The sequence below is a fragment of the Propithecus coquereli genome, unplaced genomic scaffold (assembly GCF_000956105.1).
Source record: "Propithecus coquereli isolate 6110/MARCELLA unplaced genomic scaffold, Pcoq_1.0 Scaffold210, whole genome shotgun sequence".
Lineage (NCBI taxonomy): Eukaryota > Metazoa > Chordata > Mammalia > Primates > Indriidae > Propithecus > Propithecus coquereli.
Window position 1 is genome coordinate 140,304 of NW_012146079.1, and position 26,552 is coordinate 166,855.

The 26,552-nt window shown below is 38.7% G+C and overlaps 1 protein-coding gene across 1 annotated transcript in view; it reads left to right on the top strand.

Annotated features, from left to right (window-relative positions):
* FMN2 (formin 2) overlaps window positions 1-26,552 on the top strand; it is a 343,234-nt gene that overhangs the window by 49,332 nt on the left and 267,350 nt on the right. Inside the window, 2 exon segments of the mRNA XM_012644334.1 lie at window positions 15,930-16,071; window positions 24,281-24,336. Coding sequence (XP_012499788.1) covers window positions 15,930-16,071; window positions 24,281-24,336 — 198 coding nt within the window.

Here is a 26,552-nt window from a genome sequence, read left to right on the forward strand (position 1 = left end):
TATGTTCATAAACCATCTTCTCGATGGGACTATACGTGGATAATAGCATGGATAAATTTGTTGGTTCCTAAATCCCAATTGTTATATTAGGTTAAGTACATGGTCTTTATAAATGACTCACTCAAATTTTCTGCTCTATTCTGTTTAATTATATTTGAGCTCAGTAGATCTAAGCACTGCATGTGAAGGGAGACCTTATTTTTAAATGACGATAATAATAACTGTAGCCATAATGGCAATATATTCTAAGTGTTGAGTCAATTCCCATTCTAAGCACCAACTAGTCTATAAGTAGCAGAGTTTATCACAGATCTTAATCTCAGTTCCAGCTTGCTTCCTGTGCTGTAAGTGGTTGGCGACAAATTGTAAGGCTAAGCCCTTATTTTAGCTTCTCTTTCTGTGAAAAGAGACCCAACAGACAGCTTTAATATATGTGCTACTTGTGCTTCACGTGTGTTTTCCTGAAACAGGTTGTCAACCTCGCCTTCAGCTAACACCTTTGAGAAAATGTATGCTCCGGTGTGTGTGAAGTGTGGATCCTGAGAGAGGGGAGTCATGCAAAATTGTGAATGCAGCTTATTTTCTTTTGCTTAAGAAAATCTTTGTTATAGGACTTAGCTGTCCTCTTCCTACGCCCCAGCCTCAGTTTGAGAGTTGTTGCCATCTAATTATAGGACTGAATCACTGATGAGCATAAGTCTACCTCTCACTGAGCAGAACCGTCTGTGTAGCACAGCATAGGAACCAATGGACTTTCAAAATAAATGTCACTGTTCTAAACTAACCCCTGCTAACAGCTCTTCTTACTCCTTCTTGTGGGTGGGTATGACCATGTACTCTGGCATTTATAGTTTGCACATAATTCTGTCCCCCATCTAATGCGGTCCTGATTCGCTACCCTCTCCAGGCCCCTTCTGAACCTATGTGCTCTGCTCTGGGTCCTTCTGATACTCTGAGCTCATTTTGTTAAAAAAATATGAGCTATTCCCCCTACTCCACAAATTCCTTTCTTTGTTACCTTAACTCAAAATCAGTTTTCTTTTGTAATACCATAGTTGTTGAAATTTATTCCACAATAGCCCTTTCCTTTGGATCTTTTACTCTCACTGGGCCAGAAGGGGAGTGGAGGGGGTAGGGCAGGTTCTATGTACTTGACCCTTTGCTTCCATTTACAAATTTGTTCCAGCAATAGCGTCTTGTAGTAGATTCGCACCGTATCGGGCTTTCCTCTTCCTGGGCTGTTCCCATAATTGCTGGGGAACCTCAGCACGGTGGCCCTGGCACATGTGCCTACTTCTTGTATGAGCTAGAGGATTAAGCACAGACAGCATCCCTAGAATAGCAGTTTAGGAAATTCTATTTCTGGAACCCTTGCTGCTCTACTCAGCAGATCCATGCAGAGAGAAGCCCACTATTATCTTAGCATTTCTCAGCCTTTTGACCTTTTAGTGTGTCCACTTCTCTATTCTCCACCTCCTCCTCCCTTACTCACAGCTGTCAGTGATTATTGGAGAGAGTCACAAAAATGGTGGCAAAATCCACTGAACTTTCCAGAGGCTCTGAGCTGTCTGCTTACTCCTCACTGCTTGGTGGACATTTCATTCCCCACCATCGCTGCCTGCTGGTGGCCCTTACTGTTTCAAATGCCTCCCACTCTCCTACTCAACAACCATCCACCCCCACCCTCTTCTGAGCTGGGTTGCTTTTTCTAATTTTAGTAGAAGTTTGCAGTTTTATGGAAGCACCCTCAACTTGCTCTTATGTGGACTTTTTCTTCTTTCAGAATTCCCGGAGAACTTGCTTCTACTTTTCTACTTTACTTTTTGGCCCCTTATTATCTAATTTCTAGTCCCATCATGGTATTTAAGATATTTTGGAAAAGATACGTTATGTTTCCTTTAGTTGTGAGAATTCAGGTTCCATTACTTCTGGTGGGATTTGAGGCAACTAACCAGTACTTCCTCAAAACTCCTCTTTATTTTGCTTGCTGAAAAATGCTATTTTTTCCTTTTTTTTTTCTGCTGCAAAAATGTAGAGGTTTCCCAATGTAAAGTCCTTAGGTTTCTCCCCCTCTCCCTCCCCTCCTTTTTGTCTTTATGCATGCGTACCTGCATGCATACGGACCTGTAGGCAGACTACCAACTCCAGTCACTTCCGCAGGCTCTAATTTTTCATCTCTGTCTGCCTGCTGAAAACCTCCAGTGGCTTCTTAGATTCAACATGTCTAAAACCAGACTCCTCTTCAAAATGTCATCCAGTGGTCCCACTTTCTTGGAGTGGCATTACTATTCTTGTTCTCTTCCAGGTTCAAAACCTTGTCATCGGCCCCGATAACACTATAGCCTCTCATCTGTGTCCTTTCAGCTACTCCAGGGATCTGCCCCTCTAGCCCCTGGCCCCCTCCACCACTGGGTTTGAAGCCTGTTGCCTGGATTCGTCCCCCCACTTCCCCTCCCCTTACTCCTTTTGACTCATTTTTACAAGGACCAGGTCTGATCGATTTCACTTTATTTCTCAAACCTCACCAAGGGCTCCCCATTCAAACTTAGCTGAGTATGTGGCCTGACGGCTGCTTTTCTTTTACTTCCCTCTTCCTGTGGGTGAGCCAGGCTCACTGTCCCCATGCTCCCCCCACAATTCTGTGTCCCTGACTTGCTGACCCTCCCCCCTTTTTTTCTGAAAGCTCCTCCTCTGTTGTTTTTGGTTCTAAATATAATAGTTTTCGAATTTTTTTTAATTTCCAGTTTTACTTTTCAAATACTTTTTTAATACCTCTCTTCTTCCAGGAAGGTTTTCCTGATAAGTTTAACCAGAGGGAATCTTACTTTATTTTGAATTACCTTAACCCAGGTACTTCTCCTGAGGTACACATTCTTCTCTGTTCTTCAGTATGTTTCTACCTTTTATAAAAGTACGTGGGCTTTTGACCAAAGGGCTATTAGATTGAATTTAAACGTACTTGGATTTGAATCCTGGCTTGTTCTGCCTGTAGCTGTATGATTTTGGGCATACCAATTTTGAGCCTCAGCTTTTTTCATCTGTAAAATGAAGAAAATAAAAGGGATTTTGGTGACGACCAGATAAAATTTAGGCACTTACATAAGAGAATGTTATGGAGTGTATGGTAGAATTCCCAACTGGGTTTGAGTCTTGGCTTTGTTGGTACTTGGTGTGTGGCATTGGCCAGCTGATTTGTCTTCTGTGGGCCTTGGTTCCTAGTTGGTAAGATGGGGCCGGTTGATGATGTTCACTGTGTGTGGCTTGTGTAGAGCCCAAAGACTTTGGCCCCCTGACCTTGACCCCCTGATGGTTTACTGAAAAATCAACTCGCCAAAGAAAGATTAATTGGAGAAAAGGCATACAAATTTATTTAATATTTATACTTGGGAGCCTTCAGAATGAAGACTAAAAGATATAGGGGAAAAATGTCCATTTTTGTGTTTAGGTGCAATAAAATATGAGAAGCTATGCAGAAATAGGACTGGACAAAAACGGCATGATCTAATGTTAAAAGATTGAGTGTGGAAACCCAGGAAGACATGTTTGTCTAGATTCTTCTGGGCCTCTCTGAGCATATATTCCTTCCTTCTGGGTATGAAGCAGAATCCTCTCTGGAATGGGGGTCTTATGATCTACAATCAAACAAGGTAGTTCAGAGAATTTCTTTATGGCTAGTCTTTACACAGAAAGGCAGGGGGAAAGTTAGAGTAATATTTTCATTTTTATTTTTTTGAGACAAAGTCTCACTCTGTTGCCCAGGCTAGAGTACCATGGCCTCAGCCTAGCTCACAGCAACCTCAAACTCCTGGGCTCAAGCGATCGTCCTGCCTCAGCCTCCCAAGTGGCTGGGACTACAGGTGTGCACCACCAGGTGCCGCTAATTTTTTCTACTTTTAGTAGAGATGGGGTCTCACTCTTGCTCAGGCTGGTCTCGAACTCCCGAGCTCAAGCAATCCTCCCGCTTCGGCCTCCCAGTGTGCTAGGAATACAGGTTTGAGCTAGCGTGCCCACCCAGAGTAATATTTTTAGGTTCTGTGGCTGGCTTTGTGTAAAAGGGGTTCTGGTTTCTATGACCTGCCTTGGGAAAGAGGGATTCTGTAATAGTTTCTACTGCTGTCCTCAGGGAGAGAATGGGACTGAGAGACAGGAGGACAGAAGAGCGTCGAAGAAAAACTTGTTTCCGAGGCTACTTCGAGGGCTTTCGTTTCAGGATATTTCCTGAGCCCCAACAGTTGTGGTGCCCAGCACAGAATAGGTGCTGAGTAGATGTCAGAGCCGTTTTATCATTATTTTTGCTATATTCGTGCCAAGATTTCTCCAAGCAAAGTTCATATATGGCCTCATTTAATGTCACTCCTCAAAAAATACCCCTTGGGTTGGTTGTAGAAACTGTTTTATAGGAGAGGAAGCCAGGGTTCCACAGCTAAGTTTCTAGAAAAAAAATGGAGCTGTGACTTAAACCCACAAGTTGCCTGGTTTAAATTCCATGCACTTTTTGTTAGACCATGATAAGCTAATATGTAGTAGGGGACTCAATATGTGTTAATATCCACAGGGCTTACCCACTTAATAATACACAGTTTGTGTCTTAGGAGAACTTATGCTCTGGTTAGAAATGGGGAGCAGAGGGACAACGTTTGAGAGGGAAATCACAGCTGAAACAGTAAATGCTGGTGCAGACAGCAGGTAGTGCAAAGTGCTGTGGGAACCCAGGACATGAAGCAGTCAACCCCACCTGGGTAAGGGGGACAGAGGCCCCCACTCTAGAAAGATGGCAGTGGAACTGGCACTCCAGTAAGTAGGAGTTTGCAGTGTGGAAAAGACAAGTCGTTCTTGGGAAAAAATCTGATTTCTGTGTCAGAGGCATCAGGCTCTGAAAGATCCTGACACATTCAGGAAATGGTGAGCACTCCTGGTGGCAGAAACAAGGGTGGCTGTGAAGGATGGGGGGGACAAGGATGGGCGATGGCTGTCATTGAGGGCATCTTCCCGTGCACATCAGCAGTCCCAGTTCTATCTCGGAATCACTGCAGGCCTCGAGATTTTTAGTAGCAAGAAGGAACATGCTCATCTTTGCTTTGGATGATGATTTTCTGTGTGGTGGATGGTGAGCTACCGGGATGTGGTGCTTGTGTAAGAGATTATTTTAAACTAGGTCTGAGAGCCCAAAGTGATTGGAATCAGTAAGAAACAAATTCCAGAGACATATCTGAGATGAAAATGATTGCTTTTGGCGACTTTCTGAATTTAGGTGGTGCGGGGTTGTCAAAGATCAAGGTTTCTTAGTTTGGGAGACTGGATGGGCAATGCCTTATTGAGAATTGATTTTTAATAATTCATACTTCCAAAATTTGTGAACAATCTGCAATTTGTTAGTCCATAAAAGGACTCTTTACGTCATTAAAAAAAAAAAAGCTGACCATATGGAGACTGGCATATACAACCTAATTAGATGCCTTTTTTTAAAAAAATAGTGGCTAAAACTTGAGATTTTTACAAATGTGTATCACTGAAAAGAGCCTCATGCAGAGGGAAAAGTTTAGCTGACTTTGAAGCAGATCAAAACCCATTTGTTCAAATTCCAAACCATTCATTGCTTATGAACGTTTATTTTAGGATGCTTAAAATTTATCGATTACTTGCTTGTAAAATATAATTCTCTACAGAAGCATTTCCTTCTAATTCATCCATGTTGCTCATGCTGCATTTGCAAAGGAAATGCTAGGAGGGGGGATGCTGAGTCAGGAAACCGACTCCAGTAAGTGGTGTGGGAAGCAGGTTTTAGTCTCTGAAGAGGAGACTGTGAACTTGCTTCAGAGGACGGATTTTTTTTTTTTATATATATTTCCAAATGCTGAATAAGAGCAGGCTGAGATGGCAGGCTGGAGGTCCTGGTTGGCCCTCGGATGGTTGGAGAAAGAATCCACTTCTGTAGTGGGAAAGCCACATGCAAAGTAGGAAAGGTCTGGCAGGACTTGTCTCCAGAAAAGATAAAGCAAAATGTTTCCACCAAGAAGATGGAATTTGAACAACTGCAGGTTAGTAGGAATCACTGAGGAAGTGAGATACGTTAGATTAATACACACAATTTGTTAATTGCCTGAAGAAGAATACGCAGGAAGACAAGAAGAAGGAAGAAAAAAATAAGATCTAGAAACAAACAAAAAAGATTTACTTTGCTAAGTGAGCAGGTTTTGAAAGCTTCACAAAGAGTGGCAGAACAATGGAATTATTCAGTTTTAAGTTCGTTTAATTGTATGTGCTGAAATCTAGGAAATGGACGTCAAAAAAACTTTTTTTGGTGATAAAAGGTATTTTTTTGGTAATAAAGGGCATTTAACTATTATATAAAACTATAGATATACCTAACAGCTTACATTATTTAATGACAAATTGTTTACAGTGTTATGCTAATAGCTAATACTTTGTATGATCATCTTCTGAAGCTGTAGGAATGTTTATAACTTTAACATTTAGCTTTAGCATTTATCAGTTTATCCGGCATAAAGTAGTTGCTCACCATTAAAGATTCCCAAGAACTTAGGTGTGTGTGTGTGGTAGTAAGTAATCTATGGGAGTATGTGGCTTCTAAAAATGGTGCTTTCTTAGTCATTGTTTTTTTAGTTTAATGCGTTCCTTGAAATGGCAGCCACTTGAGAGAAATAATAGTTTTTGTTATGGTTGTGCACACCTTTACTGAATGATTTATTTTCATTTATTTAAGAAGTATAATAGCGGAGAAATCGCCTTCGTGTCTGTGTTATCTAAAGGTGAAGCTAGTGAATGATTATAACATTACTTTTTTTTTAATATAGAAAGGGAAGGAAGGAAAGGGAAAAAGGCAGAATGAAGGAAGGAAAGAAGCAATATTAACTATTAATAAGTAGTTGGTACTATTTATTGAACACTTACTAGATATTGAGGCATCATGATTTGTAAAAACTATCTCATAGCTTCATTTTATAGAAGGAACATTGACGTTCAGGGAGATTAATTAACTTGTTCAAGATTAAGAGTAGAGCTAGGATTTAAAATTATTTTTTTTAACTCCAAAAGTATCTCCTAATTACCACAAGATCCCACCTCTCTCATTTGTTTCTTTCAGCTGGATCATGCTAGAAGGGGTGTAAAATGCTTAAATTTAATCCAGCCACAATGCCATGTTAAATTCAGCTTGGATTTTTTTCAAAAACATTTTTTCAATGCTTCAGAATATAAGCTCTGTGTATTACAGGAAAGCTCACGTCCCTAGCTGGAAGTAGGAAAGCCTTGCTTTCTTTTTCTGAATTTGCTATGACCTTGGGTAAGTCAACTGACCTCCCTGGGTGGTGTTCAGAGCATTATCGATGTTATATAATTTACTCTTATCAATGCCACTGGGTTGGTTAGACATGTTTCCTCCCTAACGTAGGATTAGGAAAGAAACATTTAGACTTGAATGATTTTTTTTTTTTTTCTTCAAAGGTCAACCAACAATTCAGATGTCAAATGGAATGGAATGAACTTCTAAATATAGATCAAATACTTTTTTAAAATCACGTAACTGCATCTCCTTCCCCCATGCCGGAATCTAACTCACTGAGCAGCAATCCCCAGGTCCTACCCAGCCGCTCTTGACAGTGCATTACTGACCAAGTGTACCTGTCCTGTATTCTGTGCCTAAGTGATCAGTAATTAACTCTCTTCTAAACCCTTAATATAGCCCCTGTTTTGTCCACATTCTCATAAAGTCTCTAGTTGATGAAATGACAGGCTGAACATTGCTAATGTTAAGTATTTCAGTTCAGATGTAACTTAAGAATAGAGCTAATTAATACCATGTTTGTATGTTTATTATTTGTTATTCATTCTTTAGTATCTTAAATCTTACTCTTCTACATAATATTTACACATACTCTTTTATCTGGAGCCAACAAAAAGGATTTGAGACATGTCATTATAAAAACTGTTTCCCCTCCAGCCTGACTGCTTTGTTTTGTTTCCTGTAATTCTGCAATTTTTGTTATTTGCGTTGTAGTTGATGATAGAATATTCTTGCGATACCGTAAAGTCAGAGACTTACAAGAAATTTTAAGAAGCTGGCCTGTTTGTCCAACTATGGCAAAGTAATAAAGACTGTCTTTTGATGTGGTTTTGTAAATGTACCCCATGAAACTTCTCTTTGTATCTGTCTTCCGTCTGATACACTAGGGTATAAAGTGAGTTGCTATAACCTCATTAGAGATAAAAGTATTGTGTTAATGTCTTCCAGATGACCGCTAGTAATTTGGGAGATACTCTCCATTTTTTTTTTCCCAGGCTCAACACTTTTTTTCCCCTGTTCTTATTTCTAACTCCTTTGGCTTCTCTGTTGGACTATAATAGCCCCACTCCCAACAAACCTGAACTGTCACATCTTTCTTTTCTGGTTATGGAGTTCAAAAATGGTATTCCTCACCCATCTAAGAGTCAGGTTTGTTCTGACTGTGTGAAAAGTGGGAGGCTAATGAAATAAGCTAATAGGATCTTCAAGTTGAAACAATGTTGCAGCCACATTAGAAAGCCCCTCCTCACCATTATTACATGCTCAGAACAGAGTGGGGGAGATCCCATTCCACTGGGGACAGCTCCAACTGCCATTTATTGCTTTTTAATATTAATATTAATATTAATATATCCTCACTGAGGGGGTTTAAAAATTTATAATATATAACATATACTATAACTTTTAAATTTATAAAAACCTAAGTCGTGACTGTATGAATGTTTTCATGTTCTCTTGAACTCTCATAAATTCTTCAAGACCTCTTGAGGCATAAGAATTATTTGACTTTTAATTTCAAAATATTAAGGGGGTACGAATGTTTTTGTTACATGGAGACCTTTTATAATGCTTAAGTTGGGACTTTTAGTGTGCTATTGCCCAAATAGTGTTCATTGTACCTGATAGGTAGGTTTTTACCCCTCCCCCTCCTTCCCCCACCATCCCCTCTTCTTGATTTCTAATGATCTTACATCTCTTTGCGCCCTTCTGTGTCCATCGATTAATTCCCAATTATTAGAGAATACATGAGGTATTTGTTTTTCCATTCCTGAGATACTTCACTTTGGATAACTTAGGATAATGGTCTCCAATTCCATCCAATTTGCTACAAAAGACATCATTTCATTCCTTTTTATGGCTAAGTAGTTCTGTGTGTGTGTGTGTGTGTGTGTGTGTATTTGTATTTTCTTTATCCATTCATGAATTGGTGGCACTTAACTTGATTCCACATCTTTGCAATTGTGAACTGTGCCGTGATAAACGTTGGAGTGCAGATGTCCTTTTGATGAAATGACTTCTTTACCTTTGGGTAGATATTCAGTAGTGGGCTTGCTGGGTCGAATGGTAAGGCTATACTTCTTTGAGGAATCTCCATGTTGTTTTCCATAGAGGTTGTACTAACTTGCAGTGCCACCAACAGTGTATAAGCGTTCCTTTTCCTCTGCATCCATGCCAACATCTATTGTTTTTTGACTTTTTAATAATGGCCATTCTGACAGAGGTGAGGTTATATCTCATTGTGGTTTTACTTTGCATTTTCCGGATGATTAGGGATGTTGAACATTTCTTAAGTTGGCTATTTGTCTTTCTTTTGAAAAACTTCTGTTTGTATCTTTTGCCCACTTATTAATGGGGTTAATTTGTTTTTTCCTTGCTGATTGTTTGAGTTCTTTGTAGACTCTGGATATTAGCCCTTTGTTGCTGTGGCCCCAACCCCCCAGACCGCAAATTGGTACTGGTCCATGGCCTGTTAGGGACCAGACCAGGCTGCAGAGCTCCACCACTTCCCCCACCCCCAACCCCATCCATGGAAAATTTGTCTTCCATGCAACTTAGAAGCTGGGGAGCTGCACAGCAGGAGGCGAACAGTCTGGGAGTGAAGCTTCATCTGTATTTACAGCTGCTCTAGTCCCTGGTGCCAAAAAGGCTGGGGACAACTGCTTATCAGATGTATAGTTGCTAACATTTTCTCCCGATCTGTAGATTGTCTATTCACTCTGTTGATTATTTGCTTTGCTATGTAGAAGCTGTTTAATTTAATCAAGCATTCATGTATGTATGTGCACACACACATTGTCTTTTAGTCTTCACTTTGCTCCCCCTTTTAAGATAGAATTTTTTGTCATCTATAGAGCAAGATTATTAACACAAAAAAAGAAAACTCTGGGCTCAGAAAGCTTCAATGGTGAATTCTACCAAATATTTAAAGAAGAAATAAAACTGGTCATACACAATAGATATTCTTTCAGAAAACAGAGGTGGAAAGGAACATTGCCCAGATCATTTTATGAGGCCAGAATTTCCCTGATACCAGAACCAGGTACAATAGTTAGAAAACTATAGTTAGTATCCGTGGTGAAATAAATAAAACATTTCTTAAACCATTGCAAATTTAATCCAGCAATTTATATAAAGGAATACAGGGTTAATTTAACATTTGAAAATCAAATGATATATCAAAACCAAGTTGGGTTGATTCCAGGAAGGTAAGGTAGGCTTGACATTTAAAATTTAATACACGTAATTTTTCACATTAACAGAATATTAGGAGAGAAAGCATATGATGATTCTCAGAGATAATCAGAAAAACATTTGATAAAAGATATCATCCAGTCGTGACAGAAACTCATAGGAAACTAGAATAGAAGGAAACTTGCTTAGTTTGATAAAAGGGCAAACACAAAAACATTAGGTAGTGAAATGTGGAAGGTTTATCCTTTTAAGTTTGGGAATGAGAAAACAATGCTGCTATCACCACTGTGTCTTCTATATAACAATTATTTCTATCCAGCCTAGAAGATCAACAAAAAATTGGGGAAGACACAAAACTGCTATTATTCCTGATGATATGATTATAAACATAAAAATTTCAAATATATTTATAGATTATTAGAAATAAGTTTTACATGGTTACCAGATACAAAATCAGTATGCAAAAATCAGTTTGCTATCAGCAAACATAAACTTTTAAAGATATTTTAAAAATAATACATTTAAAGCAGCATTAAAAAAATCAAATATGTAAGAAGACACTGAATAAAAATGTGTGTGGCCTCTATGCAGAAACCTATCAAACCTCAATGAGAAAAATTAGAAATGACTTAAGTGTGATGAATGACTCTGTATATTTATGGATTTGAAGTCTCAGTTATTTCACATCTCTCCAAACTGACAGATTTGATACAATTCTAATCAACACCCAGGTGTGTGTGTATACATGTGCCTGTGTGTGCTTTAGTGTGATATGACAAATTGGCTCTAAAATTTATATTGGAAGGGCCCAGAATAAGCAAGATAATCTTTAAAAACAAAGTGGAAAGACTTACTATTCAAAATATCAAGACTTATAATGCAACAGTAATTAAGCATTCTAATATGTGTACAAGGATACATAAACACAATGGAATTGAGAGAACCACATAACAGACTTTCAGCTATATAAATGGTTGATTAATGACAAAGGTGGCACTAAAAAGCAGTCTCATGGAGCCTTTTAAATATATGGGAAGGAGTCAACTGGATAGTTTTTCATATCATGTGAAAAAGATACCACTCTGTCTCACAAAAATAAAACTCCTTTCTGGGATTATTAGAGGTCTAAACATGAAAGACAGCTATCACTCTTTGCTGATGATATAATCTTATATATAGAAAACCCAAAGATTCTGCCATGAACTACTGGAATGGATAAACAAATTCAGCAAAGTCTCAGGTTACAAAATCAATGTACAGAAATCAGTAGCATTCCTATACGCCAACAACAGTCAAACTGAGAATCAAATCAAAGACTCAATACCCTTCACAATAGCAACAAAGAAAATAAAATACCTAGGAATATATTTAACTAAGGAGGTAAAAGATCTCTACAGGGAGAACTATGAAACACTGAGAAAGGAAATAGCAGAGGACGTAAACAGGTGGAAAACCGTATCATGCTCATGGGTCAGCAGAATCAACATTGTTAAAATGTCTATACTACCCAAAGTGATCTACAGATTCAATGCAATCCCTATTAAAATACCAACATCATTTTTTGCAGATCTAGAAAAAATAATTCTACACTTTGTATGGAATCAGAGAAGACCCCGTATAGCCAAAGCAATCTTAAGCAAAAAGAACAAATTGGGAGGCATCAATTTATCAGACTTCAAGCTATACTACAAGGCTATCGTAACTAAAACAACATGGTACTGGCACAAGAACAGAGACATAGACCAATAGGACGGAACTGAGAACCCAGCCCCAGAGTAATTGCTAAGCATTGTACTTACTAAGCATGCTATATGTCATAGTTTACACATGAAGAACTGAGATGCAGGAGTATTTCAGTTAACTTCTTTCAGCTCACACAAGTGGTAGTGCTGAGATACAACCCCAGGTCTGTCTGGTTCAGAGGCTGAGCTTCTGTGTGCCCTTTGCAAAAGCATGTTGTTACAGACATGTCCATGGATTCTGCTATACCAGAAAATGTCAGGAAGGCAATGGCTGCAAAGATTTAAAATAGGTTTTTGGGGAGATTTTCAGGGGCTGTGTGGAGTAGGTAAGTTCCTAAATGTAGCTAACGTAGATATCACCACCACTCACTGGAGGGTGAGGGATGGTGGAGTGGGTGTTGCATTTTGTTGCTTTTCTTGAGCCACAGCTGTATCCATGTCACCTGTTAAGAACTGACCTAAATCAACTTAATCATGCACAACCCTTGAGTAGGTGAGGCTTAGCTACTCCCTGGCAACCTTGCAATTTACTGCTTTTTTAAAATTTATTTTTAAATTTTTAATTGTGGTAAAATACACATAAATTTGCCATCTTAACCTTTTAGGTATACAGTTCAGTATTGTTAAGTATATTTGCATTGTTGTGCAATCAATCTCCAGAAAGTTTCACTTTGTAAAACTGATACTCTGATACTAGTTAAATTGCAACAACTCCCGATTACCCTTCCCTTCAGCCCCTGGAAACCAGCATTCTGCTTTCTAACTCTATGAATTTGACTATTCTAGGTACCTCATGTAAGTGGAATCATATAGTATTGTCTTTTTGTAATTGACTTGTTTCATTTCACGTAATGTGTCAAGGTTCATCCATGTTGTAGCAGTGTCAGAATTTCCTTTTTTCCCCCCCAAGGCTAAATAATATCCTGTTATATGTATATATCATATTTTGTTTACCCATTCATTCATAGATAGACACTTGGGTTACTTCCACCTTTTGGCTATTGTGAACAATGGTGCTATGAACATGAGTGTACAAATATCTTTTCAAGATCATGTTTTCAATTCAGTTGGTTATATACCCAGAAGTGCAATTGCTGGATCATATGGTAATCCTATTTTCAATTTTTTGAGAACTGACATATATTTTCCATGGCAGCTGTACTATTACGTTACCACTAGTAGTGCACAAAGGTTTCAATTTCTTTACATTCTTGCTAGCATGTATTTTCTGTTTTTTATTTTACAGTAGCCATCCTAATGGATGTGAGGCGATATCTCATAGTTTTGATTTGCATTTTCATAATCATTGGTGATATTGAGCATTTTTTCATGTGCTCGTTGGCCATTTGTGTATTTTCTTTGGATTAATGTCTATTCAAGTCCTTTCCCCATTTTAAAATCGGCTTATTTCTTGTTGACTTGTAGGAGTCCTTTATATATTCTGGATACTAAACCCTAACAGATATGATATGCAAGTATTTCCTCACATTCTATAAGTTGCCTTTTCACTTTGTTGATTATTCCTTCGCAAAAAAGTTTTAAATTTTGATGTAGTCCAGTTTATTGATTTTTACTTGCTTATTGCCAAAACCAGTGTCATGAAGCTTTTCCCTTGCGCTTTCTTCTAAAAGTTTCCTAGTTGTAGGTCTGAAGTTTAAGTCTTTGATCCATTTTGAATTTTTGTATACGGTGTCAGGGTTTACTGGATTTTAATGAAAGCAAATATCAAATGAAATTCTGCCCAAAACATAGACATTTATTAAACACACAACATTAGCATGTGCAAGAGTTCATACATGCTCTCCTGAGAGGTCAGAACATGTCCAGCTTGCTGCTTGGGTAGGTGCTTGACCACATCTTGCATGAAAGTTTCATATGATACAGAAACGAAGAAGGCAGGATCCTGTGCCTAGTTGTTTTCAACAGGCAAAGAGACATCTTCCTAAACTAGTAGTTGGATGTAGTGCTGATGGGGTGTTATGCCTTGACATCATCCTTTGACTGAGTCTTAACCTTTTCAAACATGGGTATATTCTCTGATGTTGTAGCCAGTCTACTTACATTGAATTCCTTCAGGTTCTCCAAATGAGACGGCCCATGCTCAACATTTATTATGTTAATTAAATAAGCTACTATTTTCATCAATGAAAAGCTCTTTCTGATACTCAGTATGCTAAATAGCAAAGCCTCTGGTGTTGATCAAGATAGGAATAGCTCGCCGGGCACGGTGGCTCACGCCTGTAATCCTAGCACTCTGGGAGGCCGAGGTGGGCGGATCGTTTGAGCTCACGAGTTCGAGATCAGCCTGAGCAAGAGTGAGACCCCGTCTCTACTAAAAATAGAAAGAAATTAGATAGACAACTAAAAATATATAGAAAAAATTAGTTGGGCATGGTGGCGCATGCCTGTAGTCCCAGCTGCTCGGGAGGCTGAGGCAAGAGGATTGCTTGAGCCCAGGAGTTTGAGGTTGCTGTGAGCTAAGCTGACACCATGGCACTCTACTCAGGGCAATAGAGTGAGGCTCTGTCTCAAAAAAAAAAAAAAAAAAAAAAAGATAGGACTAGCTGACAGATATATGAATAGCTGAAATGCTTAGCTGGGTCTGAAATGTGACCCTTTATAATACAATCCTAGCTCACCCTGGGAATCTGAATTCTCAATTGGGGCAATGACTATTCATAAATGTAAAGCTTAAACTAACTGATCTGTACATTATATCCTGTTGATGTTGAAGACTATTTTGTGGATTTCTTAATTTATTTAGTAAATTGCAGGAATAGCAACATCTGTTTATTGGTTTAACTCATTTACTTTCTAGTCCCAACTTGGTGATTACAGTGTGTTTCTTGTTTTTCATCTCTACCATACGGTTGTCCTCTTTACTTTGTGTTGATCAAAGGTATTAGGGAAATATATCTGAGTAAGGAAAATGCCACAAATATAGGGTATGCGTATGTTGAACATATGCATCCTAAAACGGTTGAACTTGTTATTCTGAAATCCTGATGAGCAGATTTCCAAGGTGTTTATAGGCCTCGAAGTGGCCTTGTTAGTGAGAATTATACTTTGTCCCCTGGCTCTAGGTATAGTTACAAGCCACCTTCTCCATCTGTCTGGATTCTGTTGTTTTCCATCTGGCAAAGCCTCTCTTGGCCAGAAGATCCTTGTCTAGTTCTTTCATTCTTGGTTCATTTATTTTGTTCATGGTTTCTCTCCCAAACAGTTTCCAACCTGGACCTGGTCGGTTTCGTGGGCCTTTCGTTGTTGAAAGCATGGAAGCTGCTATTGTCCTTTGCTGCCCAACTACAGCCTGTCCATTGACATTTTCACAAGTCTATAAACAATTCTTAAAGGGACATCATATTCAAATGAATTTAAGGTGCTAGTTCAGAGAGTTCTCTGATTGAATCATCCGACCTTGTAATTCCCTGCAGACCTACGTAGCATCTCTCCCTCCAAAGAGACTTAGATTTTACTATAGAAAAAAAGTGGAGACAAGTAGCATTATAAAAAAAAATGACTCTGTGAAAGAAATGTGTATCTTAGGAATCTACATCGAATAATATAAAATGCTGTTTTAATGTCATATACATGTAATTTACATAGAAATGATTTTGCAATAAGTCAATCAAGGCTTATTTTTTCATAATTGAATTTTCAGCATTTAAAATTTTTTTTGTTTTTAAATACAGCAAGATCAACTTTACACCTGGGCCGCAGTTAGTCAACCCACACACTCGCTGGATTACTCCGAAGGGCAGTTTCCCAGGCGGGTTCCATCTGCGTGGCCACCATCCAAACCTCCTGAAGAAGAACACAGACCCATGGAAACAGGTAGGACAGCAGGACAGAGAACGTTCTGAAAGTGTGTGACATGATGTATGTTTGCACTGCTTGCTGAGTAGTGAGTTTAGGTTTCTCTTCTAAGTATTTTTTAGAGTATAATCTTCAGATAACCCAATTAAAATCACAGCACTAAGAGGCTTGTTAAATTGAAGATTCTTGTGCCTCATGTTCAAGGCTGCTGAGTTAGAATTTTAGGGACAGAACACTGGAGTTTTCCAATAATGGCTGTATCTACTAAAGTTGGAGAGCCACTGCCTCCAGGCACCCAGCTGGAGCCACCACTGTAGGCTGAAGCTCCACATCCTGTTTGGTCTAAGGAGCCCCAAAAAGGAGACATCTCTGTCTACTGCCTTCAAAGGACTGACCTTACCACTTCCCTCTGAATCTCTTGACTTACTGTGTTTGTGTGTGTGTGTGCTTTTCTTAATCCTATCTTTATCTTCAGAGAATAACTAGGAGAGGCAAGATAGAAAGATAAGTTTTATTAAGTTTCAGTTTTAAGTGATCTTTTTCGTAATTGCCAAGCATTCAGATGTGATCTTTTTTAATTTTAATTTTTGGTTCTTTTCGGTTTTTGTTTCTTTCATCGTCTTAAAGTATTCTGTGTTACTGACCAGGAAGACAGCATGAAATTAGCATCAGCTGTATTTGGAGGAGTTCGGATGATCTCCATGCCCAATTCTAGGAAAACAGTTTATATTTTTCATACAGAATTGAGAGTTGTATTTATGTAACAATGCTTTATGGGATTTGGTTGCTTTATCCCTTGTTTTTTCTTCATTTTGGTGTGATAAATTCCCAGCTTCCTCTTGGTGGACTGACCAGGACTAAATATTGACTTTTCTGATGCATGAGAGAAGAGTAAATAAAAGGGCAGCATTGCTATTCATGGATCTCTCCCCACCAGATTTTCCTAAATGGTAGCATAAGTAGTAGGGTTAGGAATTTTGATGTTTTTTTCTCATTGGCTCATAGAGAGGAAGACAGTCATTAGAAATTTAATTTGGACTTACAGTAAAAGTGCATAACATGAGAGCACGGAACTTGGGCTCTTCCACTTTTGAGCTTCGTGCCACTTACGAGCTTTTCCTAGCTACTGTACTCACTTTCCCCATCTGTAAGATGGTGATGAGCCTAGCATCTAGTGCTAGGGCTGTTTTGAGGATTACGTGAGTTTATGTAAAGCATTAGCATGTAGAAGGCAGCACCTGACTCACTGTATTTACTATTATTATTATAATTATTATTATCATTCTTACATGTTATCTCCTCATGAACTCCCTTCAAAACTAACAATGATCCACAGTGTAAAAAGTTTTATCTAGGCTACTGCCTGAAGTCCAGCAAAGGTAGCCTAGCCTCCTTTTATTCCAGTCTCTGGAGGGATGTATTTACGCCTTTCTTCCTTTCACCAATGCACTAAATGGGGCCCTACACTTGACCTTGAATCTCCCTCCTTTAATGCCCAGTGCTTTTAAAACACTGCTGACTGTTCACTAGGTGGGCTGTACTCCCTGAAATGAACAACAAATGAGAGATAGGATCCCGGAAATGTTGTTCTATGTGGGACTCTGAGTTTATCATAACGCTTACAGAGAGCAATTGATCAAAGACCAAGGCAGAGTTCCTTAAAGATCTTCAGAGATGAGGGGCTTCTAACATCATAGCACCTGAAAATAAAGCACTTTGTTTTAAAAGGAAAAGTACACAACTAAAAGTATTGATCCCATTATTATGTGCGCCATTCTATTTGTTTGTTAAAAATTATTTATTGGTACGAAATACCCAGGTGTAGATATAGCAGAATGAATCGATTACATGGAGACCCCTTTTAACAGTTCATATCCTGGGTTTTGCATTGTAGAGCAGGGTGATAATTTCATGTATTTTGTTCCCTACTGTATCTTTTTCAACTATTCTAACTGAAACACTTATATTATATTCTAAAATTTTAGGGTGCTCTAAAAATATTAGGAAACACTTCATGTTACTGGTTATATGTACTGGAGGAAGATTGATTAAAAGTTAATTGAAAGTGGTAATCTGAATTTTAGTTTGGTAAATGATGGTAGTTGGAATTGATACCAGGAAATTTGTCACCTAGTTTTTTTCTTAATGATTTGCTGTAGTTTGCAAAATGCTAGAGCAAGTAATTTTTAATGTGTTAACTTGTGTCCTTTTAAAATATGCATTCTTGAAGAGGATGATGAAGGTAAGCAAAAAGAAATTAAACTTAGTGACTTATTTTTCTCTAATTGGTCTGTTATAAACCCCAGCAGCCATGGAGCATTCTTTTGTGTAAAGTGATGTAATGATGTTTTCTAAATGTTTCCTGTTGTGACTCCATGACATTCCTTTGGAAAGACACTTCCATGGGGCAGTCTCATTCCTAGACAGCCATACCACACTCTCCTCTAGTTAGACAGCCAAATTGTAAGGGTGAGAATGTCAATATTATAGGGAAAACCTTGCCTAGAGTCTCATGTTTTGTATCAATAGCAAATTTTGATAATACAATTATTAATAGTAATAAACAATTTGCAATGCACTTACCTGGCTACACTGTATTGTATAGTGCAGTGACATCATGGTTAAAACCACTGTATGCAACATGTGACCCCTTTCAATTTTACTTTAAGAGTTTGATGACTTTTTTTTCTTTTTGAAGAAGAAAGACTTGCAGATTCAACTTAGAAAATTGAATTTTTCTTTTTTGCTTTTTTTGTTTCCGGGCTCTTGTTACTAATTCACATGTCCAGCTAATTCAGAGTTGTAGTACTCCCTCTTCTGCCTTTCTCGTGTGTCTCACTTTAATTTTTCCATGATCTGTTCTGTGAAAGAGGTTTTTCACCATCTTCATATATTGATGAAGGAACTGACCCTTCATCATATGCATTGGAAGTGCCGAGGCCAAGGTGAAGTCCTGGTGCCTCTCCTCACCTGTGAGTTGCGGAAGGGCTGCAGATTCCTGGGAATCTTTTGTTCCTATCTCCCTATGCAGTTGGCATTGTCTCAGCAAATGGGCCCAAGGTGTTAAAATTGACTTTTTCAAGTCTACAGAATGTCTCCTGGAAGGATAAGCCTGTTTGGAAAAAAAAGTTAGGAAGTAATGTGCTCCAGCGGTTGGTGGCAGAAACTGATAAGAAGAAAACCTTTCCCTCTATCTTGTTTTGTCTTTATCTTCTCTCTTCATTTCCTTTACTCATACAGTGCACCTACCCACCCGTCTATAGTTGTTCTGTTTTCTGGAGTCCCAGGACATTTTATTCATATCTCTGCCATTTGAATTATTTACATATTGTACATTTATCTGTTTATATGTACATGTCTTTCCTGTAGACTTCCAGCATTTCAAGACCTTTGGATCTTATTGGAAAAGGTCTAAATAAATAAAAAATCTACTTAGCAGAGGAATGCAGGATTTGAGGGAGAGTTTTCGTATGTGTGCTAAAACAGTTCTTGGACCATTTTAGGGGCTAAGTTTCAAAGATCTCTCAATAGATTTACACAAAATGAAAGAGATAATGAGCTTGAGTTTGCAAATTCATGGAGAACCAGAAGCAGGGTGTGTAGATGTGAACAGGGATTTGATCCTTGGTTGTTTCATCTGTGGAGAATCAAGTTCCTTATCTATCTTTGAAAATGTGAATGGCCAAGAGAGCAAACAGGACTGAATTTAGAAAGGCAACTCGAGCACAGAAAATCCTAGAAGAAAACATATGGAGGAAGATCTGGTAGAAACACGGCAGAAGCTTTTTATGTAAGAAATCCTTAAAAAAATGTGGTTATGTGCTAGCTGAATGGATATAACCCACCTTTGTTCCAGAAAGGATTTGAGCAGCTTATAAATATCTATGGTGTGTAAAAAAATCACAAAGGCATATAGATCAAACTAAAAGGATTTTAGGATGGAATAAAATGAAGCTGGGACAAGCTAGGACACTGAAATGCATCTCATAAGGATCTGCAAGTATTTAAAAATAATTGGAAATATATCCTCAGGTTCAAAGCAGAAAGGGGAATGTGAACAATTCTGGATCATCCTCAGTGTCCATGAGATTAAAAACAACAGTCATTCAGAGATGCGCACCTTGTCTGGCCTCCGATATCCGAAAGAAATGTTTCTAATGGCTTAAGAAAGATTCTGTGTGATCTAATTCCAAATACAGTATTTACAAATACTCATTTCTGCGTGTTGTGCAAATGCTTTATTTAACACACGTTCAGTTGAGGTAGTACAGAAATTCTATGAGGGGCCGAGGGAGAGTTAATAGTGTTTTCTCTCTCTTGGAGTGTCTCACTTAATCAAGGGATAAAATGTACTAGAATAGGTCCACTGTGTCTCCTACAGCTAAATTCTCCATTTTCAGCATATATAGGCATGTGTGTGTGTGTGTGTGTGTGTGTGTGTGTGTGTGTGTGTGTGTGTGTGTGTGTGCGTGCGCGCGCGCACGCGCATTATAAAATTGGCCCGCATTTTCCCTTTAGCTAGCCAAAGCCTGAGTGTAGACGTATTTTCTTGGCGATCAGGGGCAGATGCACTATACTATTAAATAATCAAACAAGAATAACATAGGATTGGCTCCATTCAGGAAGACTTAAGTGTTTAACCCCAACTTCATTTGTGGAAGAACATAGTATATCAGAATTATAAACATCTACCATTTATTAGACAGCCAATCATAAGTCTTGCTATTTAAGTGAAGTTTAATGAATTCTCTTTCAATTAAATTGACTAGATTTGAATCAAATTGAGGTATACCATTAAAGAAGATGTAATTTAATAATTTTACATAACTGAATTTTCACTTAAAATGTAAAACTATTTAGAGGCCACTTAATTCATTTTTAAAAGGTGTAACGTATATATTTTTAAAAGGAGTGATTTATTTTCCATTAGCAGAGAGGCATCTCCTCATTATCTTATTGTCTTCTCTCTACAAACATATAACTCATCCAAGTATGCTTTGTTTTATGAGTGATACACTTATTTTGTGATGATATGGAGATCGCTTCTGAAACATATTTGGAATTGTAGGGAGCCCGGAATTTTGGAGTATGCTCAGAATTTTCTCAGGTAACTTAAAAAAGTGCTATATTTAAAGTTTTATCAGGAAGATTTTTTTTCTCCCTCTTTGCTTCACAATGATTTTTTTTTTTTTTTAATTCTAGCTTCTTAATTTTAAGGATGAGTGAAGGAGGTGACAGTTCCAAGTGTACCCTTGAGAGTACTCTCATTGGGCTACCCTTTAACCATCCTAGTTGATGAATATTTAGTGGAGACTGCTGGCCAGTCCCAGAGCGGGGGTTTAAGGCGGTTCTGGAAACTGCCCCCAGTCCTGGGAGGAGGACAGTGTTGATAACGAGTATATTGGAGTCTGTATTTAGGGAGCTCTGTGAGCGCTGGAACTAAGCTGATCTGTCACATCCGCAGGCCCAGGGACTCTAGTCTTGAGCCATCACTCAGAGGCCAGTTCCTTATCACTTGCTCCTGGCAGGCTGACGTCTCGCCACGCCCTGCGTGACACTCTTTGCCATTTCTCATGCTTCCCTTTGCTTTCTCCTTCCTATTACCATCTTTCTTCTGTGTTCTTGCTTTGTTTTATTCTCTCTTATTTTTTCTCCTTAACCTGTATTTTTCTTTCCTCTTAGTGGTCCTCACACATTTTCCCTTTATTTTGCATTAAAATTATTCTGTGCATCTCTTTCCTCTTAAAATCTTGGCCCTTGAGAACCACTGTGTTCCAGCTTAGGAGTTTAAGGAGAGCATTTTGACATCTAAACTTCTCTTAGATGTTTTAACACATGAATTCAAGGAAATAAAAAGTATAGTGATGGGGATGGGAAAGTGAATTCAGTTCAGGCAGGCTTTGAATTAGAAAGAGGGAAACTGCAAGTTTGGGTGTAGGTATTTAGAATATTTCACAGACACACCGTTCTAATAAACATTGTTTTCTTAGTCCATTGTTCTGCCAAACTACACTTTGTTCTTATTTATTATCGAGGCCCAGAAGTTTGCTCTTTTGGACAGGTCACCATGTCAAGGACTATGGAAAAAGCTGAGAAGGATTTTGTACATTTTTAATGTAAGGAATTTTTAGGGTACTACCAGGAGATCCTTTGGACTCTTACGGCACTATCTAAACAGAAAGAAGAGGAAGAGAAATTTTTCCTCCATTGGTACAAAGTCGGGGCTTTTCTTGAGTCTATTGTGTTTGGGAGGATTTGGAAGTGACAAAAAAAAAAAAAAAAATCCCAGAAAACGAGTTTGGATTTGCTTTAATATTCACTCTTGACTAGCTTTGTTGTTAAAGATCTTTATTCAAATTTCGCTAACCCTGGTGTTCAGTTCAGAGGAGAGATTTGCCAGTGTAAGAAAGAAGAATCCCTTTTTGATCAGCTCAATCAAATGCAGTATTTGGGAAAGTTGTTGTATTTTAAGGCCACTTTGTTTATATTCTCTTACCACTCTGACATCTATTGGTAAGTGACTACATCATGCTCTTCTCAGTGATTTTTGTTTTGAAAAATACACTCTTAGCTGAGGTTTAGGAAGTAGCTAAAGGCAGTATCTATATTGCCTCTTCTAAAATCATCACTCCCTCTTTCCCTCCCCAGGATATCCCACTTTGCATGGTGGCACCCACTTTCATGGTCTGATCTTTGTGTTAATCTTTCATTTATTCTTTCATTCACTCCCGTAATCACTCAACAAATATATTAAGCACCTACTACGTGCCAGGCACTATTTAGATGTTGAGGCTATGGGTGGGGGGCATCAACAGAAACCCTTGCTTTCACGGAGCTTATGTTCTGGTGGAGTAAGAGATACAAATAAGTAGGCAAACAAGGGAATTATGGGCGTTGTGGTGTGATGGTCCACGTTAAGAAGGAAGTAAGGGCCAGCATGTAGGGAGTGCTGAGGAGTGGGTGGGCTTGCTCCTTTAGATGCCCAGAGAGGCTGGAGCAAAGCCCCCTGAAAAAGGGCCCGGAAGGTGGGCAGGCAGATAGCAGGAGGAAGGGTGATCATTCTGGGCAGAGGCAACGGCTGCTGTGGCTTTGAGGCCCTGTGGAAGAAGCGTGGCCTGTGTTTGGAGCACAGCAAGCTGGCCAGGGGAGCATTGCGAGTAGGTGGGGACAGGTGGGGCAGTTAGAGAGGTGAGGGATGACAGCAGATGAAACCAGGCCAGTGGGCCCGGGGAGAGGCTGAGATTCTCATCTGAGTAATCGCTGTAGCTTAACAACATGTTTTGCTGTTTAAATACTACATGTCTTATTTTTCTGTAGGATTGTCACATACATCAGCTACGATGCTGCTAAATTGGGAATGTTGAGACGATCAGGAAGAGGGACTGCCGTGTCTCGTGTCTGGGGTCTGATCTGCATGCCAGTGTCAGGGGTGCGGGGACTGTGACAGGAGACATAAGTTCTAGCCTTCACCTTGCCACCAGCTGTTTGCACTATGGACGTTGGGTTTCTCATCTCTAAAATGTGGAAGATGGGTGAGATTAGTGGTTTTCAGACTGTACTCCACAAACCACTTGGGATTCCTGAAGGCCTTTTCATTTTTATTTTTATGTTTTTAAATTTGTATGCAAGCTTCACTTAGAAAATGCCCTCTAGCTTAAAGAAAAACATCCAGGACTTGGTTACCCCTTAGGTTTTCCAGCGTGATGAATTTGCAGTCTTGTAGAATCCCAGGCACAAAGACCAAAGGAGCAAAATCCCTTCAGGATCCAGTCTTGTTCAGTGCCTCTTGGTGACAGTGCTCATCATCTCTCACTGGAATCCAAAGATAATTTGTTAGAGTTAGATCCAGCTTTCGAGACCCCATCCTTTAAGATCCGTGGCACAGATGTTAGCTAAGTGACTAGTAAGTGAAAATCTTAGGGACTTCCTGGCACAATATAGAAAGTAGCAACTGTAACAAATAATTATGGTCGTTGTGTAAAGAAGGGCATAGGACTATTCCAATATTTAAAAATAATTAATGACATGAGCGTTCATCATGATATGTGTTATATAGACTGAAAAGAAGTCATATCCTAATAATCCAATAATATAATTGGAAGAGAGACTGGATATTTTTGGTACTTATGGTTACAGGTATATTTTAGTGAAAGTTTTATTTTCTGACTGAGGAAATAGGAAAACTTATTCTTTAAGATATTGACTGTCTGCTTCCTTTCCAATCCAGAATCTCAATCTGCTGTTTTGGAAACTCCAAAAAAAGGTTCGGATGCCATCCAGCAGGTAAGAAGATCTTATTAGGGAGTTGAATCTCCATCTCTCTTATTTATCTTGACATTGTGACAGACTCTGTGGTTTATCTTCCCATCTGCCCTGCTGGCGAGGCTGCCCTTGTTTTCCTGAGCCTGCAGGGGAATCCAGTCAGACAGAATGGGATGTTTTCTTCCATTTATATTTTGCAAAGAAAATCAGTCTTGAAGTCGGACTGTGTACAAGCTTTTCAGAAGCTGTGTCATTCCCCATCTGGCCAAAGAGTCGGGCCCAACAACAGCTGGCTCTAGCAGGAAACTGGCTACTCCAGGGAGAAGTCAGCCCAGTTGTGCCTGGGCAAATAGTCCCATGGATGTGATTTTTTATTTTTTTTGGTGGCAAGATCATAGCTCATGGCAGCCTCAAATTGCTGGGCCCAAGTGATTCTCCTGCCTCACCCTCTTGAGTATCTGTGACCACAATTGTGCGCCACCACGCCTGACTAATTTTAAATAGTTTTTGGTAGAAATGGGGTCTCACTATGTTGCCCAGGCTGGTCTTGAACTCCTGGCCTCAAGTGATCCTCCCCGCTTGGCCTCGCAGAGTGCTGGGATTGTAAATGTGAGCCACTGTGCTCGGCCAGATATGATCTTTAAAAAATGTCAGAGCTTTTCTAAAATCAAATAAGATTCTTAAGTTGCTTTGGTGGATGAAATGTTTGTTAGTTAATTACTTGATTTCCACGGAATTTGTTTTTCGTATATTAAAGAAGCCAAATTTTGTCTTTTTTTTCTTGTACTTAGGACTTCTTATTTAAAAACAAACAAACAAACACACAAACAAAAAACGCAAGAAAGAAAACATTTGTATGGAAGGGTAATTGTAAATGGCAATTTCTCTTTTGGATGTAAAATGACTTGTTAAATGTATTGATACTTACTCCCAACTATGCTTTTGACAGTAACTTAGTATTGGAAATCAGTAGTAAGCTGTGTTGAGTGTGGTCTAGGAGAAAATGAGACTCATACCAGAGTTCTACACCTAAGTATGTTTTTGCTTAGTGTGTGACAACATACTTACAATAGATTATCTAAGACATAGTGCTCCTCTCTTTAAAAGTAAAGAATGGTGATCTTTGAGAACTCTTCAAAACTTAAAATAACTTCCCCTTTAAAAAGAAGTCCTGCATCAAACATGAAGGTTGTGCTCCCCCTGGCGGTTAAATATGGGCATAACATTGGTTGAGAATTTAATTTTATAGTCCACGGGTGCTTTTCAAAAATACAGCTAGATGGGCTATTGTAAGAGTACAGCTGCTCTTGAGGACACTGTCATAAAAATCAAGTTTTCCAAGCTTATTTTTGTCAGAAGAGACCTGCATCAACCTGGGGGCACTTGGAGAGGGACATGGTGGACTCAGCTGACAGTTGCTTAATTAACTGCAGTGATTAGCCAACAGTGAATAAGATGAAGAACGACAGATGTAAGATAGGAACAGTAAAGTCAGCAATAATTAAGAAAAGTAGTGTCCTCAAATACCCTCTCATTTTTTTGACTTTTTTTGGAGGCACGGCTAAACTGTGACCTGAAAGAATATATTAGCTTTTTCTAAATTCTTATATCAAGGGTATATCTGAATGAATTATTGTTATACGTGATAATACGAAAAGAACCTGGACAAAAACTATTGTATAATATCAACAATGGCAAACCATGTACAACATCTCTCTGTATATTAACCTTTACAGCTGTAATATTTCAAGACATGTTCATTTGTGTAAATTATGGAGAGATTATCTGTTTTTTTCAAGGAATGAACCATGGTAAAATATATTGCAATCTGCAGAACATTTAATGGACTGGGTGATTTTAAAACACCCGATGTAGCAGCTTGGAGACTCAAGGGTGAAATAGATTGAATAAATGCCACACCTCCTTTCCTTGTTGACAGTGAAGTGTCAGGAAATACAATAAATTGAGAGGTAACAATTTTTGGAAGCCATTGAGGTTAAGCATTGAACAGTGACATCACTTACCTTTGGAACGACTGACTTTTTGTCATGTTTATTTTATTTTATTTTTCTTGTTTGCTTCACCCAGGGCTTATAATTTTATTGTCTCTTTAGGTTCTTAATAGAATGTCTTATGACACTAAATTTCTTTTTAAAAAATGTTTTATTTTTGGCTGGGTGCAATGGCTCACGCCTGTAATCCTAGCTCTCTGGGAGGCCAAGGCGGGCGGATTGTTT